Here is a 13244-nt window from a genome sequence, read left to right as displayed (position 1 = left end):
TATTATTGTCATAATTAAAGTACAAAGTAAATTTATTATCAAAGCACATATATATCACTATATACAACCTTAACATTCATTTTTATGGACATACCCAATAAATCAATAATAGAATAATAACCATAAAAGAAATCAATGAAAGACCACAACAATTTGGGCATTTAACCAGTGTGCAAAAGACAACAAACTGTGCAAATACCAGAAATAAAGAAATAATAATATTAAATATAAATAAGCAATAAATATCAAGAGCATGAGATGAAAAGTTCTTGAAAATAAGCCTGTCAGGATACTGCAGCAGGGACCCAATCACAGACCAAGTACTGTGCGCACTGTGATATTTACTGAGTAGCAAATCCAGAGGGGCAACAAAGTCAGCATCAAAGTTCAGGCAGAGATCAAAAATTCCAGAGAAATCCAAAAACCAGAACTGGGAAAAAGGCAGAGTCAATATTCAGACAGACAGAGTTCTGATATGAATGCTGGAAAGGCTCAGGAAAATTCACTGGCAAAATCTGTCAACAAGCAGGTGAAAACACAGGACTGAAATACACTGAACAATAAACAGAGAGGCAGATGATAGGTTGAGCATGATGGGACACAAGTGGCAGCAAAACAGGTAATAGCGAGAAACAGGTGAGAGGCAGAGTACTCAGTAAAACAGGGGCCGGAGTAGAGCAGGAGCGGGGACAGGAGCTCATGGGGCATGAAAACAAACAAGAACACATGGGAACGCAAAACCACAGACTGACGGCTAGGGGGAAAACACACAAAAAGACAGTTCATCTGGAGATACTGACAAAGCCATAGATTAAGGGGAAATTTCAATGATGGGGCAAGTGAAGTTGAGTGAAGTTATCTTCTTTGGTTCAAGAGCCTGATGGTTGACGGGTAATAACTGTTCCTGAACCCGGTGGTGTGAGTCCTGAGACTCCTTTATGATGGCAGTGTTGCAACGAACGAGGCGAACCCAAACACAGGACACAAGCACGGAGATTGAGTTAGGATGCAGACGTGGGCTTGTGGGTTCAACGGCAAACAGGAGGGAGTGCAGGGAAGCAGGAGGCAGGCAGAACTGATCTTGACACGGAGTGTAGAAAGGGAAGTGGCAGACAAAACTTTTCTTAGCACGGAGAGACGGAGTTACACAGGTAAACCTTGGTACTGGAGTTGAACTTAGAAAACCTATCTTGACTCAGAGAGACAGAGTTGCACAGGTGAATCTCGGTACTGAGGCAAAACTTAGAACACACAATCCTAAGCGGCTAGAAAATGTTAATTACCACACTGGCAAAATCAATGATCTGGCAACTAGTGGGCGCAAAGCCGGGGTTCTTATACTGCAGGTCTTGATGAAAACCAGGTGTGCCATCACCAAAAAGAATTAGGAGAAAAATGGGGAATTAACGGTCGGAACCATGGCACAATCACAGGGAATTAGGAGAAAATGGGGAATTAACGGTCAGGACCGTGACAGGCAGCAATGAGAAGAGAGCATTCCTGCCCAATTTCTAATTGTAAAGGGTTATATTTAACCATCTGCAACTGAGAGAATGTATTAACAGTGAGCGCTCACAACAAGAGTTCAGAAAATTACTCAAATTGGCACACTCAGTACCCCTTACACTTCTGATTCTCCAAGTATAACTGGCTGATAATCATGCACAGATAGGCATCCTAGGGTTCCAATAAGCAATATTAGCAGATGGCACGCTGCATCAGGAATGCTAACAGTGAAGAATTGGAGATATCTTGTCCTTAAGTAAGCAACAGTAGTAATTTACACAGCATTTTAAATGTTAGTATAAAGGACTGGAAAATTCATTCATGGGACAAATTCACAGGATTAAGCTATAAACTAATAAAGAACAAAGATTTATCAAATGAATCGCCAGATCTGCAGTTCCCATTCCATTCAGATACTCTCCGGATTTGACATAACGCAGAATCTCTCTGGCCACCACTTCAAAGTTCTTTGCTCATGGAGAGTCTGGATATTGACAGAAGGAACCTCCACAGCACATTGATAACCCTGGTCCCAGGGCGTACATCTAGATATGGTACCGCAGTTTCAGGTTGGCCCACTTTAAGCATGAATGATGGCTCTGTAATGGAGCCCAAACCACCCACCTCCTCTGCAGGTAGCTCCCTTGTAGCGAATCAGAAAACCAATCTAACTTTTATCCTGCAACCTGATCATCACAGGATCCACCTTCCCAACAATTCAAAGTCAAAGTCAATGCTGAAGTAAATTTATCATCAAAGTCACCATATACTACATTGAGGTTCATTTTCTTGCAGGTATTCAAGGAAAATAAAAAGAAATACAGTAGAATTTATGAAAAACTACACATAAGCAAAGACTAAACAACTTTGTACATTTAACAGTTACTGAACAATGATAAACTATTATGTTTAACTCTCTGATGTCCTCACCCATACATGAAGCTCCATCACTAACAAAATGTTACAATGTTTCCCTCTCACAGGATCCCTGCCAAAGAGCTATGGCCTGCCTGTTTTCTCAAAGAGCAAGAAGCGTGGAAGGTCTCCCTGCTGATGGTTTTTTTTTCAGAAAAAAACCATCTACCTACCTCAAACCTACAATTTAATGGCCCTTTCCAATTTCTAGACCATCCCATCCCAGGGAATTTTAGGTCAGATGAATAAATGCTCGATCGTACATGTACACAGAATTACAGCACAGAAGAAGGCCATTCATCCCAAGCTGCCTCTGCTGTGTTTTTATGCACCACTCAAGCCTCCTCCCACTTGAATTCCATGTAGTACTTCTGCCCCTTTCTCCCTTGTAGGCTTATCTTGTACCTTCAACTTGTCCATACTATTTGCTTCAATATATCTCTGTGGCAATGAGTTCCTATTCCATCAGTTACTCAGTTAAAAAATAACATTTCCTGAACCCTATATTAGATAACTTGAAGCTCACTATATTGATGCTTTCTGATTTCTCTCTTCCGCACAATTGGAAGCAATCTATCAGAGCTTGTTAAAAACTTAAATATCTCAGTCGGTCAGTTTCCCTTTCCAAGAACAGGTGATCAGGCGATTTCATTCCTGATCCATACTATTTCCCATTTCTGGGTATTGTGAGTCTTTTTTATATCCCCTCTGGCATGCTTGCATCACTTTTTAATGTGGTGACCAGAAATGTGTGCAGTACCCAATGTCTTCACCGATAATTCGTCACCTTCGAAAAATAAAACACTTCAGGTTTTTAAGTCGTGAGGGATACAGGAGGGAGAAGATGGTTGGGAACTATGTAATTCTTCAAGGAGGAAGTGATGAAAAAGCCCAGCTTTCTCAAAAAGCTGTACAGCTTCAGAAGATTATAGAGATGATGAAGCATAGACTTCCCCACTTCAACTAAACTCATACAAGCCTTTGGAAGAGTGCTGGTGAGAGGATCTGGTACAAAGATAAGCACAGTTACCTGAAAGAAACGCTGCTGAGAAATCTGTGGATTAAATTTCTCTGATCCTGTTTAGAAAAGATCTACTTAGCCATCTTTTCTGGTGCCACTGCTGTGGATGGTTACAGTTTTGAAAAGGAGAATGGGTGGAAATCTAGCCACCAAACGCCATCCTTCAGGAAAATCCGAGTCATGTGGAGAAGGCAAATACTCACCCTGATCATCAGAACAGCACTTCGGATATCACGAACTGCATCGTAGACCTTCCTGGAGGACTCCACAAAGTCGCTGTCATCAAACTGGGAGGCGCATTCCCTGCCGAGCCTTTCCAGTGCAACATTCACTTGTGCGACAAACTCTGCAACTGCTAGGGAGAAGTAAAAAATGCAGACTACGGTTAAAATATGCAGTCAGTACACTCCCACTGAATTTAGAATCATAAAATCTTCCAGCACAAAGGAAGCCATTCTACGTATGGTTGCTGAGCCTATTTATTGAAAAAATTATTTAGCTAGTTGCAATTAAGTCTCTTTCCTATTGTGCTCAGCAATCATTTTCCCCTTTATTATCAGAGCAATTTTTCAAAGTTATTAACCAAATTTATTTTTTGCCATCAGATCACTTATTATGATCTTATTATGGCATTACAAGGATGTCATCCACCAAAGCATGCCAGTGAATGGTAGGATACTTACACGAACAGCTCCCCTACAGAGATACAGAGCTGAACAAGGTATATGGGCTGTCACTGGGTTAGGAACACCCAACTCACAAAGAAGCCACAATAATATTTTAAATACAGAAGTCCGGCATACAGTGGCACTAGAAAGTTTGTGAACTGTGTAGAATTTTCTCTAGTTCTGCATAAATATGACCTAAAATGTGATCAGATCTTCACGCAAGTCCTAAAACTAGATAAAGGGTACACAATTAAACAGGTAACATAAAAAAACATTATACTTGTTCATTTATTTATTGAGAAAAATCCAATATTGCATGTATTTGTTGGAAAAAGTTTGTCAACCTCTGGGGTAATACCTTCTACAAAAGCTATTTGGAGTCAGGCGTTCCAATCAATGAGAATGAGGTTGGAGGTGTGGGTTGTAGAGGTACCCTGCCCGTATAAAAAGGACACACAAAGTCAGGTTACTGACAGAGTTTGCTCTTCTCAAGAAAGGTCTGTTTATGTGTGATGCACCATCAATAACTCACACTGAGACGTAAGGCGAGATATCAGCTTTTATTGACTGGAAGAAGGAACCAGAAGTGAGTGTCCATCATACTATGTCTTGGAGACTGAGGCCGAGCGTCAGGCCTCAGATCGCCTTTATACAGGGGCTTGTGGGAGGAGCCACAGGAGCCGTCAGCAGGGGGCGTGTCCAGACAGGCACATAGTTCACCACATTCACCCCCCCTTTGTTTGAAAGAGTCCCCATGTGGCGAAGTTTCTTACAAGTCAAGTCTATCAGGTGGTCAAATCTGTCACTGCGATCTACGTAGCACCGGCTGTGATCGCATAGATGCCGGAAACATTGGTGATTGCACAGGGGACGGAGGTTGTGCTTGTTCTTGCCCACCAGGCGCCGGTGATCCCTCACGCATGTGCGAGGCGCCTGGTATAAATGCGTACGAAACGCCCGGTATACAAGTGTCGTGAGGAGTCTGTGTAGGGCCTGGTGAGCACAGTGTCACCTCTGGTGCAGGGTTCATAGTTACCGGAGAGCCTTCAGGGTAGTGGTCTGCTGCACCTGCGGGTGCCAGGTCGCGGATGGAGACTGTGTCCTCCCGCCCATCAGGTAAGACCACGTAAGCATACTGGGGGTTCGCATGTAGAAGGTGAACCCTCTCTACCAGCGGGGAGTATTTATTGCTCCTCACATATTTCCGGAGCAGCACTGGCCCCGGGGACGTCAGCCAAACTGGTAGGGTGGTCCCAGTGACAGACTTCCTGGGAAAAGAGAATAGGCGTTCGTGAGGGGTGGCATTGGTGGACATACATAACAGAGAGCGGATAGAGTGCAGTGCCTCAGGGAGGACCTCCTGCCATCGAGAGACCAGCAACCCTTTTGACTTAAGGGCTAAAAGTGTGGCCTTCCACACTGTGGCATTCTCCCGCTCCACCTGGCCATTACCCCGGGGATTATAACTCGTGGTCCGACTGGTAGCAATGCCCCTAGCTAGCAAGTACTGGCACAGCTCCTCACTCATAAAGGAGGACCCTCTATCACTGTGGATATAGCAGGGATACCCGAACAGGGTGAAGAGCTGGCGCAGGGCTTTTATGACGGACGTGGCAGTGGTGTCGGGGCAGGGGATGGCAAAGGGGAACCGTGAGTACTCGTCGATAACACTGAGAAAATAGACATTGCGGTCAGTGGAGGGAAAGGGGCCCTTAAAGTCAACACTCAGTCGTTCAAAAGGGCGGGTGGCCTTGACAAGTTGTGCCGTGTCAGGACGGTAGAAGTGCGGTTTGCACTCAGCGCAAATTTGGCAGTCCCTGGTCATCGTCCTGATGTCCTCCAGGGAGTATGGCAGGTTCCGAGCTTTCACAAAATGGTAAAATCGGGTGACCCCCGGATGGCAAAGTTGTGCATGAAGGGTGTACAGCTGGTCGAGCTGTGTGCTAGGGCATCAGGGGGCTCATTGAGTCTGCCAGGCCGGTACAGGATATCATAGGTGTAGGTGGAGAGTTCTATTCTCCACCGCAAAATCTTATCATTTTTGAACAGGAACACAACTGAGCGCTGGTCGGTCAGCAAGGTGAACCTTTTGCCAGCAAGATAGTGCCTCCAGTGCCTAACAGCCTCCACTATGGCCTGGGCTTCTTTCTCCACCGCGGAGTGCCGAATTTCGGAGCCTTGGAGGGTGCGAGAAAAGAATGCTACTGGTCTGCCTTCCTGATTGAGGGTAGCAGCCAGAGCAAAATCGGAGGCGTCACACTCCACTTGGAAGGGAGCGGTCTCATCCACCGCATGCATCGTAGCTTTGGCAATGTCCTCTTTAATGCAGCTGAAGGCCGCGCGGGCCTCAGCAGAGAGGGGAAACGAGGTAGACTTGACCAGTGGGCGTGCCTTGTCTGCGTAATGGGGGACCCATTGGGCGTAATAGGAAAAAAAACCCAGGCACCGTCTGAGGGCCTTGAGAGTGGTGGGAAGAGGGAGTTCTAACAGGGGGGCGCATACGTTCGGGATCAGGGCCAATAACCCCATTTTCCACGACATACCCAAGTATAGCAAGGCGGGTGGTTCCAAACACACACTTGTCCCTGTTATAAGTAAGGTTCAGAGCTGCGGCCACTTGGAGAAATCGTTGGAGGTTGGCGTCGTGATCTGGCCTGTCGTGACCACAGATGGTGATGTTATCCAGATAGGGAAATGTGGCCTGCAGTTGGTACTGGTCCACCATCTGGTCCATTTCCCTCTGGAAGACAGAGACACCATTCGTGACACCGAAAGGGATGCGCAGGAAGTGATAGAGCCTGCCGCCCGCCTCGAAGGCGGTGTAGGGGCGGTCCTCTGGGCAGATGGGGAGCTGGTGATAAGCGGATTTCAGATCTATTGTCGAGTACACCTTGTACTGAGCAATCTGGTTGACCATATCCGCGATGCGGGGTAGGGGGTACACGTCAAGCTGCGTAAACCTATTGATGGTTTGACTATAGTCCACCACCATCCTATTTTTCTGCCCAGTCCGAACAACAACCACCTGGGCCCTCGAAGGGCTTGAGCTTGGCTCAATGATCCCCTCCCTGAGCAGCCGCTGCACCTCCGACTGAATGAAGGCCCTGTCCCCCGCGCTGTACCTCCTGCTTTTAGTTGCCACAGGTTTACAGTCGGGGGTCAGGTTGGCGAACAGCGGTGGGGGAGGGACCTTGAGAGTGGGGAGGCTGCAAGTGGTGTCGGTAGCGCAGCTGTCGGCCTGGTGCTGGATGGGATGTGTGTGCCCGTGTGTGTGTGTGGTCAGTAGCGGGGTATGTGAAGAAGTCCCACAAAACTGAGGATTCCGGACAGTAAGCGGTGGGAGGGGCCCGTCGTATACCATAGTCACACTTTCCAGATGGCTCTGGAAGTCCAGCCCCAATAGCACAGGTGCGCACAGATTAGGCATGACTAGGAGCTCAAAGTTCCGATATTCTGTGCCTTGCACCACCAAAGTCGCTACACAATCCGCCCGGATGTCTGTGGACTGCGACCCAGAAGCCAAATGGAACCTCCGACTTACCGGCTGCGTTGCAAGTCCGCAGCGTTGCACTGTGTCCGGGTGAATAAAACTCCCAGTGCTGCCCGTGTCAAACAGGCAGTTAGTCCTGTGCCCCTCCACCCGGATGTCCATCATGGACCTTGCAAGCTGGTGTGGGGCACTTTGGTCGAGGGTCACAGTGGCCAGAGACCCGGTCAGCATCGGAGGGCCGGGGGCGGGGCATGCTGACGTCGACAAAGATGGCCGCTCACATCCGGGGTACCCGGTCAGCATCGGAGGGCCGGGGGCGGGGCGTGCTGACGTCGACAAAGATGGCCACCCACATCCGGGCATGCAAGATGGCGGCCCCCACGTTTCACCCGCAGCGCTGCACTCCACTCGAGGTTGAGACTTACAGACCTTGGCGAAGTGGCCCCGCTTTCCGCAGCTGGACAGCGTTGTCGAGGATGTTTTTTATGGCCACAGAAATAACAAAGCACGAGCTTCTGACGGGCCACAGCCGTGGTCAGGGTCGGGGAGCTCGTGGAATCGCGACTGGCGGCGGCGTTGGCGAATTCGCTCCCGGGAGCCGGCAGTGGCGGGGTCTGAGGTGTCCACGGAACCAGCGGGGAATCGCGCAACTGGACAGCGTCAGCATTATGCAAAGCAGCTTCTAGAGCGTTGGCCGTCTCTATCGCCGAGCGTAAGGTAAGGTCTGCATTTTCCAGCAGTCGCTGGCGCATGTACACTGACCTCAGTCCCGTCACAAAGGCGTCTCGCACCAGCAGCTCCGCATTTTGTTCTGCCGTGAGCGTCTTGCAGTCACAAGCTCGGACGAGCGTCTGTAGTGCTCGGAGAAACTCAGCGTACGATTCGCCAGGCCGCTGTTGCCGGGTAGCTAAACAATGTCTTGCATAGACGGTGTTCACCGGCCGCAGGTACTGTCTTTTGAGGGTGTCCAGTGCCCCATCGTAGGTCGGCAGGTCCCGGATAATGGAGTAAACTTTGGGGGTGACCCTCGAGAGTAGAATTCTGTGCATAACGGCGGGTTCAGTTGCACGAACCTCCTCCAAGTACGATTGGAAGCATGCAAGCCAGTGTTCAAAAGCGAGAGCTGCGTCAGGGTCTTGAGGGTCCAAATCCAACCGGTCCGGACGCAAAACGGTTTCCATGTTTTAAAACTTCCAGTCAATAAAATTGATGCATCATCAATAACTCACACTGAGACGTAAGGCGAGATATCGGCTTTTATTGACTGGAAGAAGGAACCAGGAGTGAGTGTCCATCATACTATGTCCTGGAGACTGAGGCCGAGCGTCAGGCCTCAGATCGCCTTTATACAGGGGCCTGTGGGAGGAGCCACAGGAGCAGTCAGCAGGGGGCGTGTCCAGACAGGCACATAGTTCACCACAATGTGCATCATCCCTCAATCAAAACAACTTTCAAAGGGCCTTAGAAGAAGAATTGTACAGCTACAACAAGCTGGAAAAGGCTACAAAACATTTCTGAAGATCTGAACATTCATCAGTCCACAGCAAGAGAAATTGACTACAAATGGAGGAAGTTCAGTACTGTTAGGAGTGGGCATCCTGCAAAGATCACACCAAGAACACAACATGCAACGCTGAAAGAGGTGAAAAAGAACCCAAGGGTAACAGCAAAAGACCTGCAGAAATCTCTAGAACTTGTTCATGTGTCCACTACAAGAAAAACACTGAACAAGTATGGTGTTCATGGAAGGGCACCATGGAGGAAACAACTGCTCTCCAAAAAAAGCACTGCTGCACATCTCAAACTTGCAAAAGACCAATTAGACATTCTACAATGCTTCTGGGACAATATTTCATGGACAGATGAGACAAAAGTTGAACTTTTTGGCAGAAATGCACGTTGCTATGTTTGGAGGAAAAAGGGCAATGCACACCAATACCAAAACCTCAGCCTAACTGTGAAGCATGGTGGAAGGAGCATTATGGTTCGGGCTGCTTTGCTGCCTCAGGGCTTGGGCAGCTTTCAGTCGTTGAGAGAACAATGAATTCAAAATTGTATCAAGACATTTTACAGGAGAATGTCAGGGTAGCATGCGATACCTGAAGCTTAATAGAAGTTGGATAACGCAACAAGACAATGATCTGAAAGACAAGAATAAATCAACAACAGAATGGTTTAAAAAGAAGAAAATTTGTGCATTGGAATGGCCAAGTCAAAGTCCTGACCTTAATCCTGTAGAAATGTTATGTAAGGACCTGAAGCAAGTAGTTCATGCAAGGAAGCCCACCAAGATCCTAGAGTTGAGGCAGTTTTGTAAGGAGGAATGGCCAAAAATTCCTCCAAGCCGATATGCAGGATTGATCACCAGTCACCAGAATCGTTTATTTGGAGTTATTGCTGTACAAGGGGGTCATACCAGTTATTGAAAGCAAAAGTTCACATACTTTTTCTAACAAATACATGTAATATTGAATAATTTTTCTCAATAAATAAATGAACAAGTATAATGTTTTTGTGTTATTTATTTATTTGGGTCCTCTTTATCTAGTTTCAGGACTTATATGAAGATCTGATCACATTTTAGGTCATATTTATGTAGAAATAGAGAAAATTCTACAGGGTTCACAAACTTACTAGCACCATTTTGTGCTCATACAGTCGTTCTGAAATAGTTTCCTCCTTGCACTTTTGGGAATTGCTATTTCTTATCAGTCTTATGTCCTTTCATTATGTGGTTGTAATGCTTTTCATTACAATACCATGGAATTATGGTTAGCATATCAAGTATTCTTTCTGTATCTTCTGACTTACCTAATGCTCTATGTAATGAATTGATCTGTACGTACAGTATCTTCATTGCACCCTGGTACATCTGACAATAATAAGTCAATTCCAATTCCAATTTCAAAATTGATCTATGAACATCTGTAAAAATGGAACCTGCTCATTACCCAGCACAGAAAAATATATTCAGCACCAGACAATAAGTAAATTACGTCTAAACAGTTTGCTGATTATTTAGCTATTTCTTCCTATCATGAGTTCCTGAACACTAGTCATATACTGCAATACGTTGCATTACTCGCTGGTGGTTGTACTGTCAACTATACTGTGTGCTGTGTTCGGGCAAATAGTCGACTTGTTCTTTATGGGATCCTTCTGCTGAGAGACAGAGAAATCTCCTTCTCTCTATGCCTACAACAGCATGGCACTGAGTATGCAGTGACAACGCAAGTTCACTGTAGGACTTTTCACATGCGGTTTTAGAGGTTGGAACACCATTGTCAATACCATTCAGAAAATTGTAAGAGGCAACTCCTAGAAACTCTTCCACATGGTAATGCTATCCAACCGTAAGAAATGGTATTAAGCAAGAAAAGTGTTCACATACTTTCTTGAAGGGTCCCAATCTGTTTTGTTCAGCTGTTCAGCAGGTCCCCATTCAGGTTTGCTCTGAGACCATTCAATGGAAAGAGGGATCGAGGTGAGTCTTCCACCGCCTGTCCTGAATTTCACACCCGGGAGGTGTCCAGTTGGCATACACCGTAAGGTAAGGTGGTTCTTTGTTATGAGAGGTGGATGCCCTCATCTCGAATAAGCTCTGAGCCCAATGCAGACTCAGAGGCTTGAATGCCAACACGTATTTACTGGAAAACACAGCTAATGGAAATACCAGCACTCAGCTACTGGAGGGCACAGACAGACATCTATGGTAATACTAACATACAGCTGGATGAATATTTATACATGATCAAAGTGAGAAGACAAGATCCAGATTAGAGGTCTAGATTTAAAAGGGCTGCATTGTTTAACATCAGTGGAAAATTATTCTTCCTTTCTGAAATACCTACAGCAGAACAGTAAAGATGTCAACCAGGGCATTACATTTGTTCATGTCAGCCCTCACACCCACCACTAGTCATCATTGTTACGTGGTACAGGAGTTTGTGCAGACAATCAAGCACCCCTTTACACCAATCCTATACAAATCTCACTTTTGTTCTGCTGTTGTTCTTTTAAACCTCCCCCAGCAACTACCTACACTTGAGGGGCAACCTAACCCACTGTCTTTGGGATGTGGAAGCAAACCAAGAGGGAGTCCACATTGTCACAGAGAGAAGGTGCGAACTCCGTGCAGACAGCAGTAGGTTGCTGGTGCCATGAGGCAAAAGTTCTACTAGCTATACAAATGGCTTCCTAGACCCATTCCTCCTGTTGATGGTGGAAGTCTTCAATACTTATGGATGATTGCTCAAGAGTTAGGAGTTAGTAGAGCTGGAACTGGCTTGTAGATGTAGTTTGGGTCATTTCTTACTTTGCCATATGAAGATCTATGCAGGAGCATCTACAAGTTATGTCACCATGCTGGTGACTGAACACTGTAGGGTCTCCGGGTCAATGTCTTTCTTTATCTTATTTCTTTGGTGTTTACTTTCAGTAACTGTGCAGTGACTATAGGGAGATAGAGATGAGACTGAAGAGCAGGACCTCCAAGGTAGGAATCTCTGGATTACTCCCAGGGCCACGTGCTAGTCAGGGCAGGAATAAGATTATAGTACATCCAGTTATGATTGGCTGGGGATCTGATGCAGTAGGAAAGGTTTCAGGTCCTTGGATAATTGGAACCCTTTCAGGGGCAGGGGTGACCTGTAGAAGAGGGACAGGTTGCACCTGAACTGGAGGGGAACCAGTATGCTGGCCAGCAAGTTCACTACTGGGGGGGGGGGGGGGGCGCTTAAACCAGTTTGGTGGGGACTGGAAACCAGAGCACTAGGTCAGAAAGTGGAGGGATGGAGAGGAAGAGAAGTACCAGGGCCAATAAAACTATGCAGGAGCAAGTTCATAAGGATGATTTTAGGAATGAAAGGATTATCATATGAGGAACATTTGATGGCTCTGGGTCTGCACTCACAGGAATTCAGAAGGATGAGGGGGCATCTCACTGAAACCTTTCAAATATTGAAAGGTCGATCCAGAGTAGATGTGGAAAGGATGTTTCCCATGGTGGGAGGGTCTAGGACAAGAGGGCATAGCCTCAGGATAGAGGGGTACCCTTTCAAAACAGAGATGCGGAAGAATTTCTTTAGCCAAAGGGTGGTGAATTTGTGGAATTTGTTACCACATCCAGCTGTGGAGGCCAGGTTGTTGTTGTAATTAAGGCAGAGGTTGATAGGTTCTTGATTGGACATGGCATCAAAGGTTACGGGGAGAAGGCTGGGAACTGGGATTGAGGAGGAGAACAAAAAGGATCAGCCATGATTGAATGGCGGAGCAGACTCGATGGGCCAGATGGCTTAATTCTGCTCCTACATTTTACGGTCTTATGGTTTTATGACAAATAGTTTGAATTGTGTGTATTTTAATGCTAGGAGTATTGTGAACAAAGGTGATGAACTGAGAGCATGGATCAGTAATGGAGCTATGATGTTGTGGCCATTACTAAGACTTCGTTGAGAGAGGCTCAGGAATGGGTGCCTAATGCCCCAGGGTTTCAATGCTTTATAAAGAGATAAAGAGAGAGGTAAAGGAGGTGGAGGAGTTGCAATACTAATCAGAGACAATTCCTCAGCAGTAATCAGAAGGGACATAATGGAAGGTTCATCGACTGGGTTGATATGGTAGGACTGGAAAATAGGAAGGGTGC

General features: G+C 46.3%; 1 protein-coding gene across 1 annotated transcript in view; it reads right to left on the bottom strand.

Moving 5' to 3' along the window:
* Positions 1-13244, bottom strand: part of LOC132379454 (catenin alpha-3-like) — a 1635404-nt gene that overhangs the window by 191668 nt on the left and 1430492 nt on the right. The window contains exon 12 of the mRNA XM_059947342.1: positions 3646-3797. Within this exon, the coding sequence (XP_059803325.1) occupies positions 3646-3797 (152 nt within the window). The remainder of the gene's footprint in view (positions 1-3645; positions 3798-13244) is intronic.

The sequence above is a fragment of the Hypanus sabinus genome, chromosome 22 (assembly GCF_030144855.1).
Source record: "Hypanus sabinus isolate sHypSab1 chromosome 22, sHypSab1.hap1, whole genome shotgun sequence".
NCBI classification, from domain to species: domain Eukaryota; kingdom Metazoa; phylum Chordata; class Chondrichthyes; order Myliobatiformes; family Dasyatidae; genus Hypanus; species Hypanus sabinus.
Note: the sequence above shows the minus strand (reverse complement) of the source record. Positions and strands in the feature narration are given on the sequence as shown.